The sequence below is a fragment of the Daphnia magna genome, linkage group LG5 (assembly GCF_020631705.1).
Source record: "Daphnia magna isolate NIES linkage group LG5, ASM2063170v1.1, whole genome shotgun sequence".
Classification (NCBI taxonomy): domain Eukaryota; kingdom Metazoa; phylum Arthropoda; class Branchiopoda; order Diplostraca; family Daphniidae; genus Daphnia; species Daphnia magna.
The window spans coordinates 8412430-8437121 of NC_059186.1; the positions used below are offsets into that span (position 1 = coordinate 8412430).

Consider the following 24692-nt stretch of genomic DNA (forward strand, 5'->3'; position numbering starts at 1 on the left):
TCTGTTCAAATGCATTCGCTTGAAATCTATAGTCGATCTGAGTAAGCCTTTCGGAGAAAACCATTAAGATTCCTTCCAATGAAGCATATTTGATATCCAATGAAACATGTTTATTTTAATTTTGGGTAATCTTACTTTATTCTAACACAACAAGATTCATTCAAATTTATTATAGTGATAGTGCTTGGTAAGGCAAACAACGTCATAAAAACAGATCAGGATGAGCAGTACAGTGACGTTTACCTAACATTGGTTCGGACACAAGAGGCTTTGATCAACTGCGAATCGTCAATACAAAAAATATGCTGGTATCCTTTCCATCAAAGTGCCACAGTATCCACTTGTTCTCGCTCAACCATCGACCCCCATTCAACAACCCATGCTGCCTTTGATGGGGATCGAAAAAGAACACTATTCAATTGGTGCTTTATATTGGTTTGGTTGGATATAAAATTTTTAAACAAAAGGTGATATTTTAAAACAAAAAAACGATTTCTACCACAGACTAGAAGACCCAACAAACTGTCCATTATCACGCACATCGGTGTCTTAAAGATTTATCGGGCGATTCCGTTCAAAATCCTTGAAAACTTGCCATAATAGCGGCAACGGCGACTTTGCCAAAGGCAGGTAGATATGACATTCTACCCGATGATCCAAAAACTATCAATCGGAATGAATAATATCTTTGCTTCAAGTCGACACAACGTCGTAAATCCGTCAGACCTGTCCGGAATATCCAGACATGGAAATGTTCGCAGGTCAGCTAAAGTGCCGTACGATTTCGCAAAATGCTCGCCAAAGGACTTGTGAAATCGTCATAGTGATCCAAAGGTCGCTCCAAGAATGCCCATGTCTATAGTGGTATTAAAAAGAAATTCCAATTTCATTGCAATTCTTCTTTTGAATTCATGATCGTTTTTCCAGAAACTTGACGTCCAGCGAGAGTTTTCCTTTAACTGAATTTCTTTGCCTCCTTTTTGTGAGACAGCATCTGTAAGAACCAAACATTAGAGTTTCTTGTAAATTAGGCGACAAATATCATTAATGTGGCGTCCCGTGGTGGCCTCATGCTGGAAAATGGGGCAGAACGAATGAAGAAATTCAACTTTCAGTTTGTAGTCAAATTACCTTATGGCCGAAGAATCCCGTAAAGGAAAGATCGCGTGGCTTTTACAATTTCGTTTAAGCCGGCAAAGTAGATGTTCTGTAAATTATACATTCTTCCAATGTGGTCCTTCGTGACTTATCTACTTTAAAATCTATTCACGTGCATCTATGTGAATATAAAGAACCGATCTTGAAGGGATGGTGAATCATTTTTGGACCAAGCAGTGGGAAAAATTGTTCTCTCTTTTCAACGTTCCACACGTTTCTTCAGAAGGGGTTCAGCTGTGTAGATTAGAGTATTTTTTACTTTATTGATACGGACTTTCCTTTTATAACAACTAGTCACGCGAAGAACATAATCATACAAACATACACTTCGTGCCGTTGTGTCGAAGTTTATGCGAAAGCTTTTACAGGCGGATCTGGCATTCATACGTTATTGATGGTATTGATGTGTAATACGCCTGCAGCCTGTGGAAAGAAAATCAAGCAATCAGATGCATCGTAAATAACCAATGAGATACATCCTTAAACGTTTTCAAAGCTATAACACAAAAGTGAATTCAGCATAAATCGTGCCTTTTCAAATTTTTACTTCTATATTTACACTTTCAGAATGGGAAATTTTCCGGGAAATTTCCAGCAAGATTTCCAGTAAAAAAAGGGGCATTCGCAGCAAAAGAACCATATGTTGGAAGACTAACTGCGTGCTTCTGCATTCGTTTCGGGTGGGACAAAGAAGTAAAAGGAACAAAATATATCGCATGTACCATCAGTGGTAATAACTAGCGAAGACACCGACTTACAAACAACAGCTATAAATTCAAGGTTAGCCAAAAGTCAGGGAACTCGTAAACGTTAGCCGTCCAGAGAGCCAAAGAGCAAAAGAAACATAGAAAAAGACGGCCATTTTTAAGCCTTTCTTTACCACGCAACGTGCTTTGTAAGCGCCCCGCTCTTGGAATTTTCTTTTCACCGCAGCTTGTAATGGTGCCGCACAATACTAGGAATTGCTCTTTCTCTTTCTCTCTCATTCGAGCAAGCTATTTTACCAGTATCAACACGCCTCTAAACCAAACTTTAATTGGTTGTATTTGCCGCACTGAGAAAGGCACCTTTCCCTTTTTCTTTTGTGTACAGGAAATGAGCAACATTTTGTTGTTACATGGTCGAGTGCACTGTTTTAATTCCTGACTTATTTAACTTTTGAATTTTCAATGAATGAGAATTTTAGAGCTACTAAAGAAATCTAGGTATTTTTTGCTACGGTAGTTAAAAACTGTTACCAAAAATTGCCGAATTAAGACCCAGTGACGGCCAGGCCGTCACTGGTTTTCCATGGTCCTGCACTGATTTCGATGTCTCTTTTTAAATGCTTCTTATGGGGGCAAGCACCACTAAAACAAGTCTTTTTCCCGATTTATTTTTTCGAAATCACATGGAAAGAGTCAGGTTTGATTTCCTATCACTATCTCTGGTTCCAGCTGGTTCCCACACCAAGACGACTTAGAAAACATAAGCAGACGAAAATCCTGTTGTTTCCACGTGTCAGTTGTCGTGTTGATCAGTTACATAATTTTAAAAAGAGTGGAAATGGCTCCTGAACGTTGTAATTTGTTTTTAATCTATGGTTCTCAAACTGGACAATCAAAGTCGATTGCCGAGGACATTAAAACAAAAGCTGAATCGTTCAATTACGACGTCGAAATGATGTCCATGGACGAGTCAGTTGAAAAGGTTTTATTATCAGACTGTTTACATGTTTTGTTGCAAAATTGTATTTGCTTATTACTTACTATTTCAGATGCCCTGGAAAGAATATAGATTTCTCATCATCATTACATCTTCGTAAGTTTTTTGTCACTATTTTGGTGCATGTCAGCAAAGTGCAACACAAATTAAAATTTTTTTAAAGGACTGGCGATGGAGATCCTCCTGAAAATGCAGGCATTTTTTGGAGGAAGATTAGATCAAAGAACTTGGGCAATGATTACTTGTGTCATTTGGAATACGCTCTGCTTGGTTTGGGTGATACAAACTACACAACATTTTTGGGCTATCCCAAGAGTGTTGAGAAACAACTTCGAAAACTTGGAGCAAAACAGTTTTACAAGTCTGGATGGGCAGATGATGCAGTTGGGTTGGAGATTGTGGTTGATCCTTGGATTGAAAACCTATGGCCTGCTCTTGAAAACCAAGTGTTAAATCCACAAACTTTGCCTGACACTATTCCAGCACCTGATACTCCAGCAGAGCAGTCATCCGTTACCACTACCCCAGAACTTGCAGTAGTTTCTGAAGTTGAAAAGCCATTGACTGTGTCCTATCAGAAACAGGAAGAAGAACTGGAAAAATGTGCTGTAGAATTGGCAAATTTAAAAATATCTGTATCTCCACTTAGTGAATGTGATCTAAAAGTCCCAGTTCTTCCAGTTTCGTATTTGGAATTGAAATTCAATTCTGAGTTGATGGTAAGTTTAGTCAACTTCAAAAGTCTACATCACAGGTAGTAAATAAAGAATTTTGTTTTTTGTTTTGTTTTTTTATTTTTATTTAGTTTTTCCCTGAGGACGTTTTGCGAAAGCCGATGCCTTCTTCCAGAACCCCTGTTTTTCAAGCAAAAATCAAAAGCCTGAAACAACTTACCAGCGAAAAGGCAGCAAAAACCACTTTGGAAGCAACGTTGGAATTCTCTGTAAAGTATCTTCGACTCTCGTCTTCCTTCCCGGATAAAATATACCTGCTAACTCGTGTGGTTACATGTAGCCAGCTGAAATCGAATACCAACCCGGAGACTCGATCGGTGTTTGTTGCGCCAACTGCCCAGAAGAAGTGGACGCACTCCTTCACAGATTAAATATGACCGAGCAAGCTGACATACCATTCAAATTAAGAGTCAAAGAAGAATTTGCTGCAATGAAATCTGGGACCAAACCGAAATATGAAGTCCCTTCTCACTTACCCAATTTAGCCACATTAAGGTTTGTCTTGACTCGATGTTGCGAGATACGAAGCGTACCCCGTAAAGTAAGCAATTTATAGCTCAAGTTTTCTTTTGTCCAATGCTTTTATATAATAACCCATTATCTTTGTGACATTTAGGCATTTATTCGGATTCTAGCCGAGTTTTCATCTGACGATGCTGAAAAACGTCGACTCTTGGAACTCTGCAGTCTTCAAGGATCTGACGATTATACGAGGCTTGTCCGTCAGCCCGAGCTCAATGTCTTGGATTTTCTGAATACGTTCCCTTCTTGCCATCCTCCTGTTGAGCGTCTCCTGGAACAATTGCCTCGTCTATTGGCACGACCTTATTCATTAAGCTCGTCACCGTTAAAAGTAACCAGACATTAACTTGAGATGTTCTATTTTAATTACTGACGTATCATCGTTGACGGTGTAGGATCCAACATCAGCAAGTTTTATTTTCAATGTCGTTGAGTTCCCCATTCAAGACGGACGGACTTACGAAAGAAAAGGAGTCGCCACTGGCGAATTGTCCCGAATGTTGGATAAAATCAAGAATGGCCCTACCGATTCTGTTGGTCCCAATGCGAATGGCCGTGGATTTTCCGTAAATGACCTTACATAGTTCAATGTACAGTCCGTCATCGTTAACTCGGTTCTATTCGATTTCCAGCTGTCCGTATTCTTAAGAACCAACAGCGGATTCTCCTTGCCGAAGAGCTCAGAAACTCCTCTAATTTTGATCGGGCCAGGTACAGGAGTGGCGCCTTTCTTAGGATTCCTAGCTCACAGAGAGGAGCTCGTGAAAAGGGACCCCAGTCTTACTTGTGGTCCCATCTGGCTTTTCTATGGTTGCAGAAACAGGGATCACGATTACCTCTTCAAGTACAGTTTTGTTGTTATCGTACAAATAATCCTTACTTTTCCATAATTTCTTAAAAAAAAACCAAAAAAAACACTTGCGTGCTTCACGATCGTAGGGACGACCTGGAAAGGTGGCATTCGATGGGGATCTTGACAAGATTGCTCGTGACTTTTTCCAGAGAGGATAAACCTTCTCAACCTAAATATGTCCAGGTAGGAGAAAGTGCATAAGCCTCTTTAGTTGTCGGGTGCTGTTTTCTTATTTTAAAAAGTAATTGACCTTACAGGAATTGATTCAGCTGTATGCCGCTTCATTGGTGAAGTTGATTGACAAGGGCGCTTGCGTGTACGTTTGCGGCGATGCCACAAATATGGCCAAAGATGTTATGCAAGCATTCATCGCTGCATTCCAAAGTGGCCGCCAATTGGACGAGGAACAAGCGAAGAAGGCAGTTGTTCAACTCCAAATAGAAAAGCGATATTTGCAAGATATCTGGACTTGAGAAATCATTTCATTTCAGGTCACTTTCATTTTAATTTTTTTTTTAGTATAGTTGGTGATCAAGTAGTTTGCCCCTTTCACCCACTAATGCGCTCACCCAATCACCTGTTTGTCAAGTTGTCGCTTGACGTTAACGCTTTACGATGTATTTCAGTGACCAAAAATGCTCGGTTGTGCCAAAAAGAAATCCGACCAATGTGCTGCGTATATGTCAGACAAAGGACACGTATATTTTTTTTTTTGACATACACACATTCAAATGAACTGAAAATGGAACTGTACAGTTACATACAGTGAAGAAGAGAAGACGTTGAAGCCTAATTAAATTTTAAAACTGGTTGTCGACATAGAGAATTCATTATTATTATTATTATTATTATTATCATTGTTTTGTTTTTTTTATAGAGTGAAAGGAGGAAAGATTGATAATAAGGAGAGCGAAAGACGAGTGACACACAAAGGGACAAAAAAAAAGAAAGAAAGAAGAAGAGCGTGTGGCTTTTTTGTTTCAGAAATGATCGACGAAAACAGATAGGTGGTTGCGAGATTTTTTGGCGTCATCTGATTGTTCCGACTGGATTTGGGGACGTTGTTGGTGATCGTCGTCTCCTCGTTGGGGTAGTTCTATCTGTCGCCATTGTCCCAATTCATTGGAGGTCTTGAGAGAAACATTCCACCTGCCAGACGAATGAGCTCTGGAACCTCCATCGTGCGGAATACGGAGCTCGACGGGCTGCAGAAAACGCAAGCCTTTCGGCCCGCATTGAACTAGGGGACTAAGTAAAGCTTCACCTGCGCACAAACACAACAGCCATGAGTCACATTACGTTAGTCTTTTTTTTTTGTTGCAACGTCAGCAATCCATCCTCCCCCCAAAAAAAAAAACACAAACAAATGGTTTCATGGTTAACGCGGAATAAGGACAGGAAGCAAAAAAGCAGGAAGTGTAGTACATAGTACATGTTGTTGTTGTTACGTGCTACTGTTTTTAGTTTTTGGTTTAGTTTGCCCAGACAGCCCTGCTGTGTGCCAAGTGGAAAAACAGTACCTTTGCCATCGTCTAAAAGAACGCCGTTGGTGTCAACCGATCTGACGTGGTCTTGGCGACAGACCTTGAAGTAGACGAGGTGAGCTGCCGGGCCCGGAGGGAGAGCTCTAGGCGGCACGAGCAGCGCCACTCCGGTTTCGACACTCTCGAGCCGTCCTCCCTGATCGTGCGTGAGCCATCCGCGCACGGTGGCAATCACCGAACAGTTGGGTGGAGGAGGGGAGGTGGGAGGGGAGTAGTAGTCGTGATGGTGATAGTTGTGGTAGTAGTCGTAAGGCGAAGAGGAGAATCCATCACCGTCATAGTACTCGTAGTCGAGCCTATAGAGTTTACACGGTGTACATGAAGGGAAATTCGAAAAGCCCAACAGTAGGGGCAAGCGCAAAAGTCGAGCAGTAAGCGGTTAAAGCTCAAGATTCAGATTACGTTTGAGCCAGTCGGTCCAATCCACCAGGTATTTGAAAAATGAAAAATAAATAACCGAAAACCACCAAATAATAATTTTAAAAAAGAATATTTCCAACAAAATACCCGACAAGTTATTTAAAAAAAAAAAAATAATAATGTAAAAGAAGATGAGAGGAAACGAGGGAAAGCGTTAATGACGTTGCCTACCTGGCGTTGTGCTCCATGTAGAGGGGCTGATGTCCGTGACCGGGAGATCTCGGATCGGCCGGTTTCTTGTACAGTTCAAACGCCGAACCGCGTTGATCTCGATGCTGGGCAAGATCTAGCCGTCCTCCATCTCGCGACTGACTTTGCTGCTTCTGATTACTCTCTCTAGGCGGAGGGATGTTGTAGTAATATTGTCCGGCTTCGTTGTTGCGGCTGGAACCATTCACGGGCGGAGGCGGAGGTGGCGCTTTGCCGTAAAGCGAATTGGCACCGTAGCTGTGACGATCCAAACTGCTTCCGTGACCTGCTTTGAAAACGGTTTGTTTTTTTTGTTTTTCACCCCGATCGTCCGGTTTTAAAATTTCCAGTCACAACAACAACAACAACAACAACAACAATAAAAAGTGCATTATTGAATACCCGAGTCGAAGCCACCGTTGGTATCGTCTTCGTAACGGTAGGAATTGAGACCGTTTGGAATGGCGGAGGCCGCATTGGTTGGCGGAGGAGCGTGCGAGTAATAGCCGTGGTGGTTGCTGGAACTGCCGCCGCCGCCATTACTGGAAGAAGGAGGTGGTGGTGGTGCATCGCCGCCGCCAGCTGCCGACCGGCTGGGATGATTCAACGTACCTGGTGGACTGTGATTCCAGTAGTTACTATTGGGAGTCATCGGCTGCTGGTTGTTGGATGTTGTCGACGAGGCGTTCGCCGGCGGTCGATAGTTTTTCGGTTTGGGCGGAGGGACGGGCTTGTAAGGTGCGGACTTGGGTGGAGGTGATTGCTTTTTGTGGTCGAAGGGACTAAGAGAATATAACAATAATAACACACACAAACACGATAAATAAAACCAAACAAACCAAACAAACAAAAACAATCAACGAAAAGAAATCATAAAAGAAAAAGAAACAAAAACTAAATTTAAATAAAAAATCAAATAAAAAAAAAAAAAAAAAAAACACGCGATAAAGATCTAATGGGAGTTACAAGGACATGCTACACGAACGACGGCCATTTCTATTTTCATCTACTAGATTAACAAGGCGTGTAAACAAAATAAATGAACAAATAATAATAAAAAAAAAAAATAAAATAAAAATATTCAAAACCAACAAAAAATAAAAAAAGGAAGAACAACATGGTCACACGAGACTGAGGTGTGGACTTTGTCGCCGCCGGTACCGTTTAACCGACCGAGGTCTCATAGGCAATCTAATGCAAATGAATGAATTCCTTTTTGTTCGTTTCTCCTTTGTTGCACGTTTTTCTTTTTTTCTTTCTTTCAAAAATCTACTTCCATTTTTCAACGCCTTTAGATTTCCACCATCCCCTCTCCTCATAGAAATGTCCTTTCTTCCCATGATTTCAATGTCCCACTTACCGATGAAGTTGTTTGGTCGCTGGTGACGTCAGCTCGGTCGGCGAACGCACTGGTTGACTGGTTGAGCGAGTGTAGCGGTAAGGATCGTGGGACTTGAGGGCTGCCGAAGTAGGCGAGCCGGGCATAGCGTTCACATCTCCACCGCCGCTTTGATGGCTACTCCCAGCCAATGCCAACGTCAGGCCGAGTCGATTGTAAGACTCGTACGACGACGAGCTATCATAACTACCCTGGAATCATCGGAGAAAAATGATTTAAAAAAAAAATCAAAAATCAATGAATCCATTGTGATGCTATCGATATGTCTTACCGCTTTGGCAGCTCTGTCTCTATCCAAAGAACTGCCTTGCATGGAGCTCAGGTAGTCGTGAGATTGATGGGCTCCTCCGCCGTTCTGTCCCGGCTGGCCTGGGGCCGGACCTGGCGGCGATGTGGGATACGTATCGATATCGAGACCATTGACGTCACCTTCTCTCGAGCCGAACAAGCGCTCCTGTGCGGAACGCGCCAGCCGCGTCGGTTTGCTACTGCGATCGATTTTCGGTGGCAATTCAACGACACCCGACGATGATGGACCGTGGCCGCCGCTGCTGTTGCTCCCGCCGCCACCGTATTTCGAGTAAGGCGTCAAGTGGTGCTGTTGAGAAGACGACGACGATGTCGGGTAGGCACCGTTGCCGGACGGCCTGTGATTCGACTGAGGGGGGCCGTTCATGTAGTCCAGATTGGTGCTGGCCTGTTGGCCTCGTGAAGACGGGCTATTGTAAGAGTAATTGGCCGGTTGGCCGCCGTAATTGCGCGGCGTGTTGGCATCTCTCTGTCCGGGGTGATGGCCGTTGCCCGGCGACGAGAATCCGTACTTGGAATCGCCGCCTTGAGATCGTCGTTTGGTTGGCGTTGACGAGTCTACCACCTGGAACGACCCGTTTTATTTTTGGGGGTTTTTTTTAAATGAATTTTTCGAATTAATTATTTCTAAAAAAAAAAAAAAAACAAACAAATGGGAAAAAGTGACTTACACATTGAGAATTGATTGGGGACTGGAATTTGCCTGGCGGACCGACGGATTTCAATAATCCAGCGGGGCTGCTCATCCCTGAGACACCCAGGTCATCCTGGGTGGCGATGCTGGGGTCACTGGAACTCTTGACCATTCGACCGCCAGAACTGGGCGACGGTGGCGATTTACTTCCACCGTTCATTCCGTTGCTTTTCGAAGAGCCTTCTGCCCCAGCGGAAGCGCCGGAAGCGCGAGGTTCGGGCGACAAATCGAGATCCGATTCAGGTGACGAGGCGTACGAGAGTCGTGACGTCATCGGGAACAGGAAATCATCCGAGAGGTACTCATCCAACTGGGCCCCATGACATTTGGAAAATCAAAAGCGCGCCAAGCAGCGACAAAAAAGCGACGTAGGACAAAAAACAAACAAAACACAATTGATGGTTAAACACGGAAATGTTTAAAAAAACAAAACAAACAAAAACAAATGAGTACACAATTTTTCTGCTCGACTGGCTACTCTGACGGCCTGGCGAACAAGCGGACCGAAGCGACAACAATAAAATTTTTTTTTTTTTTTTTGGACGGGACGGACGGACGCAAAGTAAAAAAAAAGGAAAAGGTTTTTTTGTTGTTCTTCTTCTTCTTCTTTTAAAGGAAGTGATTGAAAAGCGACTCTTCATGGATGACGGACAACGGTCGTCGAGGCATCGCTTTGAGGGGCGCATAATTGTTGTTGTTGAGATTGACGTCGTCGACAACCATTTGATAGTAGCTAGTAGCCGGATCGAACGGAGAAATGGCAAGGGGCGGAGCGTCGCTCGAACTGACGCCGTTGTAATTCAAATGACTCAGCAACGCGTCCGTGGGTAAATCAACCAACTGGGGCGCACCGTCAAAATAATAAACCCGGCCAAACCCCCCACACACACACACACACACAAGAAAATCAAAGTATTAAACAGCTCATTATCAGCTGGAATGAATTTAAAAAAAACGCGCAGACGGCCCGTCGTTTCACACAAACATTTTCTATAACGAAGCTAAAAAAAAATCTAAACGCTCGGATGCCGCCGATATTCAAATGTTATTCATTAAATAAAAAAATAAATAAAAAAAGGGAGGTGGGGGGAGCTGAAAATTCGACGCTGTCGTAATAGCACTAATAATCATAATAACAAGACTAATAATCACCTTGGCTTCCGAGACCCAGATGGCTTGATTCTGTTCACGGTCGATGGCCTCGCGCAATTTTCGGTACCAGGTGTCACGCTGAGTTAGTGGCACCGTCGTCGTAAAGACGTGCGTCCAGAGCTTCTCCAATTTGACGCATTGCTCGTACAATTTCTTGCTGCTCTTGTGGGCCGTCCTAAAGTTGAATGGGAGATTTAAATATTTCAAAAAGTCCAGTTTCGCCATTTTTCTTTTACGGTAGAATTCATTCGGAATTCAATCAACGGTGAGTTAGTTGTTTTGTTTTTTTTTAAAAATAGCGTGAAGTGCGTGGCGAGGCAAAAAAAAAAAAAGCTGATAGGAGCCTCCCTCCCGCGTGACAGACGCAGACATTCAAAATAATAAGAATAAATAAAAACAGGATGGAGGAAGGCAGCGGCAGCGGGCTGGAATGCGTTGGCCAGCAAATGGGCGACTTACCACTTGAAGAATTCTTCGAGCCGCGGAGCCAGGCCAGCCAGAGTACTGACATACATCAAACGCAAACAATGGATCATTGCAATCAAATATCCATACCGCACGGAGGGAGATAAAAAAAAACAAAACAAACAAAATAGGAAAAACAAAAACAACAACAAAAGATATGCAAATAGATATGCAAATATGATGGATGCACCGTATCAACAACGATTTTCCTCAAAATAAAATCCAAAAATCCAAAAATGTATTATTTACTTTGGTATTCCGGCGCGTAGCTCCTTGACTGTGTGTTTCGAATCGGCGCGCAAAAAGATGACAACCGGATAAAACTGGGCGTAGTTGAGCTTATCGACGGCGCCGGGGGTGATGTCCAGCAACGCGTGTCGACCTTTCTCCACCAGCTCGCGGATGGCACTCAAGCGCACGATACCCGAACGTCCTGCCGTCACTTGAGCGCCCGTCGCGGACCCTTCGTTCGAGTCTCGATTTCCATCCATTTCTATAATTTAATTTTGATTTATTGTTTAACTTTAAAAAAATCTTCCTCTCAAAAAAGGAAATTAACTAATCAATTAACAAACAAAGGAAAGAAAGGAACTTACGAGGTGCGGAAAATTTGTCGGGGAAATCTTTGATGAGTTTGTCGCGGGCGACGTCGGCAACGGGACCGAAGAAGACGACGGGCCGGATAAATCCGGGATGTCGGAGGACGACCCGTTCGTAAGCCGGGAATTTGCTGAGCGTCTCGGCAAAGACGACGTCATCCCAGTGATCCTAAAATGAAGGCCGGCACGTCATCACCATGTTTATACATCAACTCATTTCCATTGCGCGTCATCAACACATGAATTCAAAATAAATATGCGTGATCGATGCGCCATATCGCACGTTCTTAACCACGAAGAACGATCACGATTTCTTTCACTCAAAAGGGGTAAAATCAACCGGTTTTTATCTGATTGCGGAACGGGGCCGCTTGTTGGACAGAAACCCCGCACAGTGTTGTGAAAAGGCGTGTCGCTAGTCGTGCCCAAGTTGATTTTCTATTTCATTTTTTTCTTTTTTCAAGATTTACTTTGGCAAAAGAGGAGGAGGTTATTTTTTCTACGAGGGAACCCATAAAAAATAACAAAAAAAATCAGTAAAGGAAAGAAGTGCAATCTCACCCTTCCGAGAGACTTTGAACGACGATGAGTAGGCCGCCTTCGCCGGAAGAACGAGCCGCGTGACTCGGATGTTGTCGTAGCCGCTTCCTTTTTAGCGGCGTTGAATTGAGCCGTGGCTAATTCTTCAGCTCCTGCGCCGTTCGGCACTACCCCCTGCTGCAAGTCTTGACCGTTTGGACCTTTTTTTTTACACGAAAAACCAACCAGAAAATGATGATTTTTCCTTTTTCTTTTCGTGAATTCAAAATTCAACGATCCATCATTTCTTCTTTATATAATGCCGTTCGATGTTTGAATTGAAAACAAAAGAGAAGCGCTTCTCGGTAACTCACCCACGCGGAAGGCTTGCCAAGCGCCCACGACTCCTTTGTAAAGGGTGTCGACAACGTGAAAGACTTCGCCTTTGCGGAACGCCATGTGACCACTGGCGGGCTGTTCGTAATTGAAATGAGTCCTGTCAAAAGGCGGGAAATGCAATTGAAAGAAAAAGGACGTTATTGTTTCGAATCGACAAGTGACATTGGCTCGTCTATCATTTGAAATACTTGACGTAAAACGAATCTCCGTGGCCAGACGCCACCACTTGATCGTACTCTTCGCGCTTGTGTTGCACGACCAATTCGATTTGATCCTGCAGGCTGAGCAGGAAGAGGACGGCCTCTTCTCGTGTGACGCCATTCATTTCCATATCATTGACCTGACGTGCAAAAAAAAAACGGGAAGGGGGATTACTTTAACGTCCAACTTGTTTCGAGCAACAACCAGAAAATTCGATCATTGTTGCATTTATTATTATTATTATTATTATCATTTTTTTTTGGGGGAAATTACTTTGAGTATCTTGTCTCCTGGAACGAGGCCCTGCAATGCCGCTGGGCTGCCTGGCTGAACGGCCGTCACGAAGATGCCCACCTGATTGCCGCCAGTGACACGGATGCCGACGGAGCCTTCCTTCTGGAAGCTGATGAAACGCGGATCCAGTCTACATCGTGTCCGCACACACACAAAAAAAAGACGGACGATGAAATAAAATAAATTGAAGCCGAGATGTAAAACGAAAGCAATCACCACACCGAGTCGTCGATTCATCATGAAAACGAGAGAGAGAGAGAACAAAAAAGAAGAAGAAGGAAATCTTCTTACGTCGGAGGCGGTTTGATGGGTTCGGCAACCTCGTTGGCCCGTCTCGGACTGTAATAATCATCGCTGCGGGGCGGTGGAGGTCGTGGAGGGGCGTCTTCGCCGTCGGCGTGTCCGTTCATGTGATTATTGTGGTGATCGAGTTGCGACAGCGAAACGTCCATCAGTGGGCCGCGCGATCGGCCGGCCAGCCGAGACAGATTGCTCTTGTCGTCAGCGTTGTACGGGCCGGGGCCGGCAGAGTGCGGCAGCGCAGGCTGCGGGGTCAGCGGATTGCGGTAGTCGACGCTGCCGCCACGCGTCGGCGGCTGCACGTACAAATTCTGGTTGCAATAATTGGGTCGATCTGCGTAATTGGCGAAATGGGCCGCACCCGAGTTGGCACTGCCCGCCGCTGGAACGCTGCTGTCTTTCACAGCGCCGTAGGTGGGATCGTTGTAACCGTTGGACGCTTGAGATCCTCCAGCCGGGCCCATGGCAGCCGGGCCGGCTGATCCTCCAACGGCTCCCAAGAGGGCCGGAGCGGCTGCGTCCCGACGCACAGTCAACTGCAGCTTATCCTTGCAATTTTCCATCAGTTTCCTGGCCTCTTTCAGACTGAGGCCGTCCGTTGAGGTCGAGTTGATCTTGAGCACGATATCGCCCTCTTGAAAGACGGGGCTGTTGTTGCCATGACTACCATCGCGATCGATCAGCGCCCGGTTCGTCAACTCTTTCAAGTAGATCCTCGAACCCAAAATGACTCCGAAATCTGTTTTTGTTTTTTTTCAAAAATTCCCGCCAATTCGGGAAACCCCCCAATTAAATCAACAAATCAAAATTCAAATTTCTTTGTGCAAGGATCGAAGAGGATAAAAACACCACCAATCAAATGGGCCATTGATTTTCTTACCGTCTTTCTTTTTGCTTTTGGTCAAGGTGACTTTGTATGTGGTCGGCTCGGGATAGGCACCGAGGACGATGCGACGTTTGACGACCAAGTTGACGGCGGCGCCGCTGTCGCGCAGGACGGAAACAGCCGTGCCGTAATCGACGTTCTCCAACGAAACTCCGTTGACGCTCATGACGCGGTCATTGATCCTGCATATGCATTTCATTATCGATCCAAACAATTTCTCTTTTTTTTTTTTCACTCATTATTTCATTGGCTGGCCAAAAACCATTTTCGGTGTGGGCCAGCCCCTTCTCACGTCGCATTGACAACATCGGCTTCGAAAATAGATGGCCACATGACGATAAGAAAACGAGATTGCGTCCGCGAAAGTCGTCACGCAACGTGTCGTCGGTGCACCCAAACTACCCCCCCGCATCCCCCCCCCCTCACACAAAAACAAACCCACACGCACGCATCATTACAACGGTGGTAAACAAATGTTTTACCGTGAGTTCCAGATTTCGTTGTTTTTCACTCTCTCTTTAACGAATGACACGTTTTTTTTCACAAACTGGTTTTTTTTTAAATGTACGATTTCTTTTGTGTCCTTCTCTTTGTTGGCCCAATCAGACAAAGAAAGAGAGAAAGGCTTTCCCTCCTCCTGAATTTACACATGTCGCCCTTCTTTACATTTGCCGTGCACGTTTGTTTGTTTCGAATCAATCCCGCAAAATGAAATCAAATGAAGTTAATGGTAGTTACACTTACAGTAGCTTTCCCTCGGCTGGTCCGCCTTTAATGACGTCCGAGATGGCGATGGAAGGATCGCCGTTGGCGAAATGCGGATTGTCTCGGCCACCCGAAACGGCGATACCGAAACCGTAGCCGGGCACTCGGTTCATCGTCACGTGATGATATTCCCATGTCACCCTTTCACCAGCAGCTCCCTGTCATCAGAAAAATATTTAAAAAAAAAACAAACAAACAAAAACGGAATGAATTAGTTACATTTTTTTTATTTCATTTCTTGTTTGACCTAAGCGCAACTGTCAGCCAAGCGGAAAACGCGCACACTAACCACTTCAATTTAAAACTTAAATGGCATTCGATCTTGTTGGCTTTTGTTCTTCCCCCTTAACGGGCATACACTATGTCTATTCAAATGGGTGCCGCAAGTATTCGCTGGCAAAAATGGAGGCGGAGGAAGGAAAAACATAAAGGGGTCATGGAACAACAGCAGTAACAAAAAAGGGATGGGGCCTGAGCACTCAATGTATAATTGATCCTTCGTCCTCATCGTTGGAAACAAGACGACAAGGCGATCGAATTAAGTTGCAGGATACCCAATTACTGCAAGAGGTTCATTCCGTGTAGAGCACCGGGAGAATGAACCGATACGACACACACACACACACACACACAAAGAGAGGAATGTGTGGAATCTTTTTTTTTTTTCTTGATCAGCTGAGCTTTTAAATACCAGAAAGATCTTTTGGTTTGATTTTTGTCTGTGTGTGTGTTAAAAAGGAAACGATCGCATCCGGTATGGGACGACGAAGAGAGAACAAGGAAAAAGAAATTCCGGAATGATCTACACACAGTCCCTAGGTCACGGCTCACCTCCTCCTGCAAAATACCTGACTTTTTTTCAAACAAGGACTTTTCTTCTTCTTCTTCTTTATTCTTCCAAGTTGAACCCCTCCCCCCTGTACCTTAAAAAAAAAAATTTTTTCTTTCCCCTTCCCCCCTTAGACCATCAAAGAAGCCTTTTATTTTTCCCCCCTCAAATAACCTTAGAAACCGGAATGGCCGCCCATGAGAGATAGAGGGGCTGTCCGGAATGTGCTCGAGGAGAACTTCCCCCCTCTCTCTTTTCTTCTCCGTGTCGAAGGGGGAGAAGAAAAAGTTAAATAAAATTAAAAAGAAAAAAAAAAAATGTATATTCAAAAGAATTAAATTATTATATTTTTTTCTTTCTTTCCTTCTTGCCCAAGTTTTCCTTCTAAACGGCTACCCCCTCTGCCCTTTCTTTTTTGTTTTCTTTTGGCCGACATTCCTCCGCCAGGACCCAATTCCGGGTTCTGGCGATAACACGCGCATCCGCACAAGAAAAGGGGATTTTTTTTTTTCTAAGTGTTTAAGTTTTTATTTTTTTTTTCTTCTTCCCCCAATACGATCAACGAACAAACGAGTTCCAGTCGACTAATAATCCAGTGCCCGTCAACAATTGGTGCATTTCAGCGGAAAGTCACAGAAGATTAAGGTTTGTTTAAGAAATTGAAAATGAACAACAACAAAAAAAAATCCTTCAACTGCATTTTTCCTTTCATTTCTGCGTTCAAGAGCAAAACGAAGGAGGAGCCGAAGCGGATTTTTTTAAAAACCCGCGCACAAACAATTGAAAAAAAAAGTCGAACGACTGGTTAAATGGCGCTATCGTTTTGTTGGGAAATCGGCATTCGATTTCGGTTGACCGTCAAATGTTTTCCGACTTTTCACGAAGAGGAACAAGAAAACTCACCACGAGCAAATAAAACACAACGGTTCAACCAAACAAAAAACAAAAAAGACAACACACAACAAATGATGACCTCGACCTCAATTTTCTTTCCCTCTTCATAACACAAAACACGTACAGTACATCTCCCGCCGATGAACTACATACCCCCCCCCCCACCCTACAATAACCGCCAGATGTGAAATTCACACGCCATGTCGTTTCACTTTGATTTCAAAACGGATGATCGTCGTATCTTTTTTTCCTTTTCCCCTTTTAGTTTCTTATGCGCGTTTGTGAAGATACGAAATACCTGATCGCTGGATGGTGGACCAACGTGACGGGGAGCCTGTGGTGCGACGACGCCACCACCGCCACCATCCGCTCCATCCATTCGGATGGAGTGGGTTACGATGGCGAGAGAAGATGGATGCTTTATCGTGTGATATATCCGTGGGAAAATGTAACCGAAACAACAACACAACTCACGAAATGCTCCTCTCTCTCTCTCTCTACGATTCGATTTTTTGTTCACACACACACACACACACAGAGAGAGAAAATAACACTACACTCTCACAAAACGGCCTGTCGCGTTCCACACTACAATCCTTCTTTATTATAATTTTTTTCTTCTTCTTAATTTAAGAAGAAAAAAAAAAAAAAAAGAGGTGCCACTTGTTTCACCTGAAACGTCGAGGCCCGAACTGACGGAGAGAACGAAAGAGACCGGAGCAAAGAAAAAAAAAATATCAAAAGAGCGCCACCACCTTGTCCTTTTTTTATTTTTTCTTCTTATATTCTCTTCTCCTGGTGGAGGAAAGTTAAAAGAGAGAAAAAAAAAGAAGAAAAAAAAGAAGGGGGGGACACGACGAAGAGAGGGAAGAAAGACCAGCAACATACCTGGGTTGTTTGGTTGGTATGCCTTCAAGCTACACACACACACACACACACACACACACACAGAGAAAAAAAGCTTTTTCTATTCTCTTTCTGCCCTTCATGTTACATGAGTCTCTCTTTATCAAGACCCTGCGGGCTCAGGTTGATAAGAGACTGAGGGGTCTCACCTGGTCAGGTATTCCATATCTCTTTTTTTTTTTTACCTTCCCCTCTTCTTGTTTTCAGCTGCCCTTGATGAGCTAGCAAGAGAGAGAGAGAGAGAGAGACAAGTTAGACCTTGAAAAAGAAAACATATAGAAGACCTTTATTTTTCTTTGATTTGTTCCCTTTTCTGTTGGTGGCTGGAGGGTGGCGGACCTTGCACGAAGAGGCCACGACCAGACACTCTGCGCACTCTATCGGTCACCGATCGAAAAATTCACGCGGGAGAATAAACATAACGAGACGGAGTCCCCCCCTCCGTATGATAATCTCAGCGCAGTCCAAGTGCGAGACGAGTAAATATTTTTTTTTAAAACCCCCAAAAAACAAGAAAGAAAAATAGAAAACCAGACGCCACGCAGAGGTCCCGTATTATTTTTTCTCTTTTCAGCGTGGGTTAAAAAAAAACAACAAAAAACAAAAAACGCCCAGTCAAATAAACGCAAGACGCGGAAGAAAAAACAAAACAAACAACGCCCCTCAATCGAGTGAGTTGGTAATACAAGTAGAGCAGTTCTATTTATATCACATTTCTTAATTATTTTGAAACGAATTATCATTTGGAAGGCTTGCGGTGGTTTCAATGACGTGCGATTGCTTCAACGATTGAAAAAAAATAAAATAAAATAAAATAAAAATTGGAAACCTGTTTATAGTGCGGGGCGGTGGGTGAAACACAAATCGCAACGGTGGGCACCAAAGTTAATTTTCTTGACCAAATTAAGTCCGACCAAGTGCGGCTGCAAAAAGCCAAACCGAACGCAACAAGGGAGATTCTTGTCTTTCCCGTTTCACGCGCCAATTCAAACGCACGTACCTCAACACGTGTGAAAGGTTTAGTTATAAAGACGTCGCCATTTTTAGAAAACAAAAGAGAGACACAAAAAAAAAAACACAACTGGTCTGATGTGAAACACAATCAGCAATCTTTAACGCAACGCCAAACCGCCCCGCTGAGCCTTTCTTTCCCACTTCTATTTTTAAAGCGGCAATTTTTAAAAAGCAGTTAAACATAAAGAGAAGGTGTGTCCATTTCAATTGAACAATTTCAAAATGGCATTCGATATCATCATCAAAAAAATGTATACTGTTAAACAAAACAAAAAAAAAAAATGAACAAGAATTCGCGGGTGGGATTTCCTTATTTTTTATGGACGCACTCACGGTGGGGGCAGGGAAACCAAAGATGGCCGCAGCCCACCGATAGCGTTTCCCCTTTTTTTTTTTTAAACATTATTTCTCTTTCTCGCTCTCCTCCGGTGAGAACAGCGTGCAGTCCCCTTCTCCACCTGACCATCTTTTCGACTAACTGTCGAAATGGTTTACGGCCCTTTTTCGGGATGACCGTTGAACGAAGAAAACAAATCAGCGCGGCAGTTAAACGTCACCGTTATGTATATATATAGTCATAAAGTGACTTACTCCAACCTGACGACAAATAAACTGGGACTTTTCTTAACGTTTCGTGACCCGACGCCAACCGTTGCGATTACACGCGACATTAGGAAATAGAAAATCAAATCCCCCCCACTGCCAATGTGTTTTGCATTACGTGTCTGTTTTCTTTTCTACCGGAATCACCCTTAACTATTGTTTTGACATTCACAAACAAAATCATCGTCTTAATTAGCGAGAAAAAAAACAACAAAACAATCAAAAAAAAAAGAAAGAGAAACACGTGAAAGAAAAATGCAATACCCAACGGCGTCGGGTTGAATGATCTTTAACGGACGTTCTCCGGCTGGTGCTCGTAGTGGGCGAACAACTTCGACTTCGCGATTGGCGTTGACGGTTACGTGAAGAACTTTTTCTGGTCGACATGACCGGACTCTCCCTTTCCCCCCCTCACCCTTTCCCGAAAAAAAGTCAAATCTCCCTCTCTCAAAATAAACAAAACCAAGTCCAAACCCGCACGACTTTCTCAAACACACGCAACACCACGCACGCACACACAAACAGACGTCCAGGTCTTGGTGATGACTGAGATTTCCCCTGTCACGGAGTTCAAACGTCTATGTGCAAGCAAAAAAGAACTACCCAACCGAACTAAACCAATTAACCGAAGGCAAATAATAATTTAAAAAAAAAAGGAGAGGGGGAAACCTGCCCAGGTTTTTGGTGTGTGTGTGTGTGTGTGTTTATAATCCACGCATACACAATAGAGGCGTCAAGCAAAAGAAAACGACTTGGTTTGCCCCCCCCCCCCTCTCCACCCTTTTCGTCCGATAATTGCCAACGGGATAAAAATGTCTTTGAGGTGCTGTCTGCTGCTTCAATCAACTCGGCGACCTAACGTTAAAAAAGGACTAGAACACAAGTGCCTTTCCAACAACATCAAAAGGACAGTCGAGGATAGACACCGACGAGAATAAAGAAATGAAAAGAAGTGTGACGGTCAAGAGCAAGTCAACAAAGTTCTGATGTCGGCTCAAGAATGCCGAGCTCCATTTCGGACGGCAAAAAAAGAAATAACGTTTGCTGCTTTTTTAATACACCCCCCTCGCGTAAAAGAGTGTCAAATTCCCCACATACTCCCTACGTTTTTTTTTTGTTGTTGTTTAAAGTTCCAGACTTTTCCCGTCTCCTCCCACACGCTGGGCTGTGCCCACAGAGAGATTTTTTGTGTTTTTTCTCTCTCTAGTGGAACGGCGTTCGGTCGTTAAAAACGATTTTGGGATGCGGGCCGTTAAGTTTGTACCAAGAAAAAGAAAACCAGTCCTTCTTTGTGTTCCGTTCTTCTTCTTCTTTTTTTTTTAGTCTATGAAAGACAAACGAAGACAACACACCAATAATGTTCGTTTTCTTTCTTCTTCTTCCAAATATTAGGCGCATGAAAAGAAGAGGAATAGCAATAAAGAATGAGAAAAAAAACAAAGCAGATAGAAACCTATGCAATACATTCAGAAGCCCCATAACGAGGACGCCGGTTATATAATAATTGGATGTATAAGTCGACACACACACACACAAAAGCCAACAACACTAACAAAAACAAACTATCCGCCAAGCCGCAGTCAGCTCATTCTCCTACCCCGTTAAAACCCATCCAAAGAAAACTCGCATGGCTCTAAACAAAACCACCATCTCGTAACCCAAAAAAAAAAATTTTCTTTTAAAAGAACGTGAGATTATTATTATTTTTATAATGTATGAAAAAAAAAAGAAGAAAGAAACTGGTATGGGGTTTATTGGCCAGCTCAGTTTAAGACCTCCCGCTGATAAACCGTTTCTCTCTTCATCCTTTATCACCCAAATGGCGAAAAATTCCCAATATGGGTGGCCACACCCTACAAATCGTCTACTCGCAGGGATCCCATTAAAAATGAAAAAAAAAGAGGAACATTTCCAATTCTTTCCCGAAAAAGGAGCGCACCTATGCACAATGAATGATGTCCCACTCAACTTGGGCTAATCTGGCCAACGTATCGGACAGACAAAAACAAAAGTGTACGAGTGTCATTTTCGTTTGTCTTTCTTTCACGCTTGAAATAATAATAGGTAAATACGGAAAACAAAATCTAAATGGTGGCACCTGGTGGTTATTGCGCTCATTATGCAAATGAGCAGACACACACAGGCAGGTAACCCCTCCAAAAAAAAAAGAAACGACAGTAAGACGGATTGGTTCCAATAGACCGCCAACAAGGAGGAAGGGAATGTCTTGATTCCACTCACTTCTTCTAATGAGTCACGGCATTTTGGTTGGAAAAAGAAATAAAACTTTTTTTTTACCTCTTCTTCTACGGGTTCGTCCAACACTTCCGTCATCATCATGGGCGGATATCCACCAGAGGATGATAAACGAGACGAAGATGAGTAACTTGGACCGGGTGATGGGCAAGACGGGCAAGATGTCGTGGCTGGAACTGTGGCCGATGACGACGAACTGCTACCACCGCCACCGCCAACACAAGCGCCTCGAACGCCCCCATTGGCCCCATTGAGGCCGAGTAATTGACTAATAAAAGGTGTCCGGCCGGATGGCGACGGCGTATTTGAGCTGGACGATGAGTGGATACGCGGGAAAGTCGAGTAGACGGAAGCCGGCGTGACGGAGCGTGAAATGACGGCTCCTTGATACTGTTGCGACCCGGCTGGGAATTCCACCGGAGTGGACATGCGACTTCCATGGCCAGTCGATCGGCTGCTACTTGCGCTCGTTTTCGATGATTTATGTTTGGCTCCCAATCGACGCGTGAGCGAGGCGAACGGTGAGAACAGGCTGGCCGTGCTGCCGGATCGTGACGGAAGTCGTCGTTCTTTAGCCGGTTTAGGCGGAAGCATTTGCTGCTGCCTGTGTTCCTCGCGCAATTGCTCCTGCGTCGCGTAAATGGGCGGCGGTGGCGTGTGCGCCATCGGATGGAACCCAATCGGACACGGCTGGATCTCATCTCCGCGTCCGTCATTGGGGTCGAGCCCCATCACTGTGGGTGGCGGAGGCGGATCGGACAAAGACGGAGGTCTCTGTCCGTAGCTGGCCACGCTACTACACCGGCTGCTGCTCCTGCTATTGGCCATCTGTAAAAATAAAATAAAGAACAAAACAAATCATTCATCAACGTCTCATCCGGATGCAAGTCATCGTCTGATCGTCTTCTATTATTGACAGTCGAATTATTCCCCCCCAATTTTCTTTTCCCAACACAAAACGCGGGGGCAGGATTGATTCAATCAAGAACAAGCCGGAAGCAGCTCATAAGACTGTGTGCCCTTTCCCCCCACTCAGGGTTCCCATCTCGGTACAGTCAAATTTTATTTTTAAATAAAATAAAAAAAAAACGTTTGATAGGGAGGAAAGTTCAAAAACAAAAAAGGGGTCACAACAAACACATCTTATACACGATAAGAACTTTGCTTCTTTTTCATTGCGGGGGCAACAAACCATAACAAAAGATGGGAAACGGCAGAGCCGTAAAGCTTTTATCACCAGTGTGTGACACACAAGATCGTGGGTGTCTTTTTTAAAGATTTTTCAGATACCGCTTTACTTAAGCAAGAAAAGAAAAAATAATGTATGCATCCGGATGCTCCAGAAAAACACACGTTTCTTTTTTCCCTCGCTTTTATTTTGGCTTTCAGTTCGCCTAGAAGAGCAGAAAATGACACGCTCGAGCGGAATGGCATCCATGTCTTCCAAAAACTGAGAGAGAGAGAGAGGGGGGGGACTGGCTGTTGCCAGATGTCTGTGTGAGAGAGTGCAAGTACTGCGTGTGTGTGTGTGTGTGTGGTAGAATCCTGTGCATGGACTATCAGCGTTATCGATCCGGTCTTCGTTTCCGGCCCAGAAGCTTCTCTTGCCCCCTCTCCCTCTCACCCAGACTCAACGTGGGGTGCGTATGTACCCCAGTCCTCTTAACACACCCCAAGTCAATCAAACGGTCTCATTCAATCGTGTCCACTAGCACCGTAGTTGCTACTTTCTTTTTTGTCCACCGTTGGAGGCCTGTTTGATCAAACCACGAGCAAAGAGGGTGAAATGTAAATAAGGGTTGGAAGGAAGGGTGGGATGAAAATAAAAGTTGATTGAGTTTTCCACGCTGAGTGTATAGATTTTAGTTGTTTTTTTTAGACAATTCAAGCCCATGTTATTTTCAGGTCGAGGAAAGAAGACAAGGGTCACAGACGTGACAAGCTGGAGGTAGTCTCCATGCAACAATGACTGGCCTCGGGCCATCAAGTTCTTCCTCGGGCATATTTCCGTCGTCTTGTTTTTTGTTTTTTTTTGTCTTCTTTAATTTTCTTCTCTCCACCATTTACTACACGATTATTTACTCATTTCCCCAGGTCTGGGATGACTTCTTTTTTCAAAACTTCTTCGGGTGTGTATGTGCCCCCAAAATGTCCTCGTGTCGTGATCCACGACCGAAAGCTTTCATTAAAATTTGATATTCCTCTTCGAAGCCGAGGACAATTCCTTTCGAATTTTTTTTCTTGTAGAAGTTTGGAAAATAGTTTAGAAAATATACATCTTATTTCCATAACTAGAACGACGCGAAACCTGATTAGAAACACACGCATTTTCAATCGATTACATTCAACAACACAATATTAAGGTCAGACAACCTTTTCTTTCTTTACCACTCATTTTTAATTGTCTCCAAAAGTTTTGTTTTTTTTACCTCTAGATTATTTGAGAAAGGGCTTCTCCTTTAATATTCCCCAATGAGGAATATCGACGTTTGAGAAACTGTTGAAAAAAACGTTCAACTCGATGGGCCACGAGCGAAACCGGTCCGGGTGACCTTCTCCATGACAGAATCCCCCACCACCTCCCTCCCCCCTCAAATGGTTGTTGTTCCTTGTCGTTGCAGTTTGAAGAAAGGGGGGCGAACTCTACACGACACTTGGTGTGTTGTTTGGATATTTAGTGTTTGACAACAAGACACTTCTTTAGCAACAAATTTGATGATTCACTGTAAACTTTGATCCGTGATGGCCGAAAGAAAAGGGCCGAAACACTGTTCCCTTAAAGACGACAACGATTGCTGATGTTTTTGGCAGGATCGTTGTTTTCTAGTTGCCGAGGAAGGCAATGCTCTTTTGCGCAGGTCTTATCTCGAAATAAAGTTTTGCCTAACAACGGGCACACGCACTCAAAAGACTTTTTCAGGCACACTGCCGATGTTTCTGTCTTAACGGTCTCGACACCATCATTCACGCAAGACGACTGACTCGAAAATACAACTACTGGCACTGTCTTCGAGCGGTTGGAGCGTGGTCTTCAGAACCAGTGACTAATTGTGCGCTTCAGCATGGATGCATGTCATCTGGTGG

At 43.9% G+C, this 24692-nt stretch overlaps 2 protein-coding genes and 1 long non-coding RNA gene across 11 annotated transcripts; 1 reads left to right on the forward strand and 2 right to left on the reverse strand.

Moving 5' to 3' along the window:
* Positions 1 to 95: 95 nt before the first annotated feature.
* Positions 96 to 3899, reverse strand: LOC116923105. Of its 2 annotated transcripts, none has more exons than XR_004394350.2 (5): positions 3757 to 3899; positions 2397 to 3433; positions 1484 to 1581; positions 1132 to 1392; positions 96 to 994 (listed from the first exon to the last, which is right to left on the reverse strand). It is a non-coding gene; the product is annotated as an uncharacterized LOC116923105 (long non-coding RNA). The 2 variants fall into 2 exon arrangements; XR_006646593.1 differs by having other exon boundaries at positions 96 to 1073.
* LOC116922820 (methionine synthase reductase) lies at positions 2704 to 5788 on the forward strand. 2 transcript variants are annotated; one of them, XM_032929268.2, is made up of 11 exons: positions 2704 to 2847; positions 2915 to 2958; positions 3026 to 3581; positions 3668 to 3805; positions 3877 to 4137; positions 4213 to 4449; positions 4514 to 4684; positions 4751 to 4962; positions 5058 to 5154; positions 5229 to 5462; positions 5598 to 5788. In XM_032929268.2, exons 1-10 carry the CDS (start codon positions 2704 to 2706, stop codon positions 5442 to 5444), a joined length of 2076 nt encoding a protein of 691 aa, XP_032785159.2. In that variant the 3' UTR covers positions 5445 to 5462; positions 5598 to 5788. The 2 variants fall into 2 exon arrangements, with proteins under 2 accessions (XP_032785159.2, XP_032785158.2); XM_032929267.2 differs by having other exon boundaries at positions 5229 to 5788.
* On the reverse strand, positions 5653 to 24614 carry LOC116922760 (tight junction protein ZO-1). Of its 7 annotated transcripts, none has more exons than XM_045173497.1 (20): positions 24038 to 24614; positions 21651 to 22436; positions 15086 to 15264; positions 14336 to 14523; positions 13447 to 14194; positions 13135 to 13285; positions 12849 to 13000; positions 12636 to 12757; positions 12304 to 12482; positions 11740 to 11911; positions 11393 to 11636; positions 11138 to 11182; positions 10679 to 10853; positions 9504 to 9836; positions 8795 to 9397; positions 8485 to 8714; positions 7527 to 7906; positions 7107 to 7410; positions 6492 to 6811; positions 5653 to 6235 (listed from the first exon to the last, which is right to left on the reverse strand). In XM_045173497.1, exons 2-20 carry the CDS (start codon positions 22434 to 22436, stop codon positions 5952 to 5954), a joined length of 5595 nt encoding a protein of 1864 aa, XP_045029432.1. In that variant the 5' UTR covers positions 24038 to 24614; the 3' UTR covers positions 5653 to 5951. The 7 variants fall into 7 exon arrangements, with proteins under 7 accessions (XP_045029432.1, XP_045029431.1, XP_045029433.1 ...); XM_045173496.1 differs by having other exon boundaries at positions 7107 to 7413; XM_045173498.1 differs by lacking the exon at positions 11138 to 11182 and having other exon boundaries at positions 7107 to 7413.
* Positions 24615 to 24692: the final 78 nt, after the last annotated feature.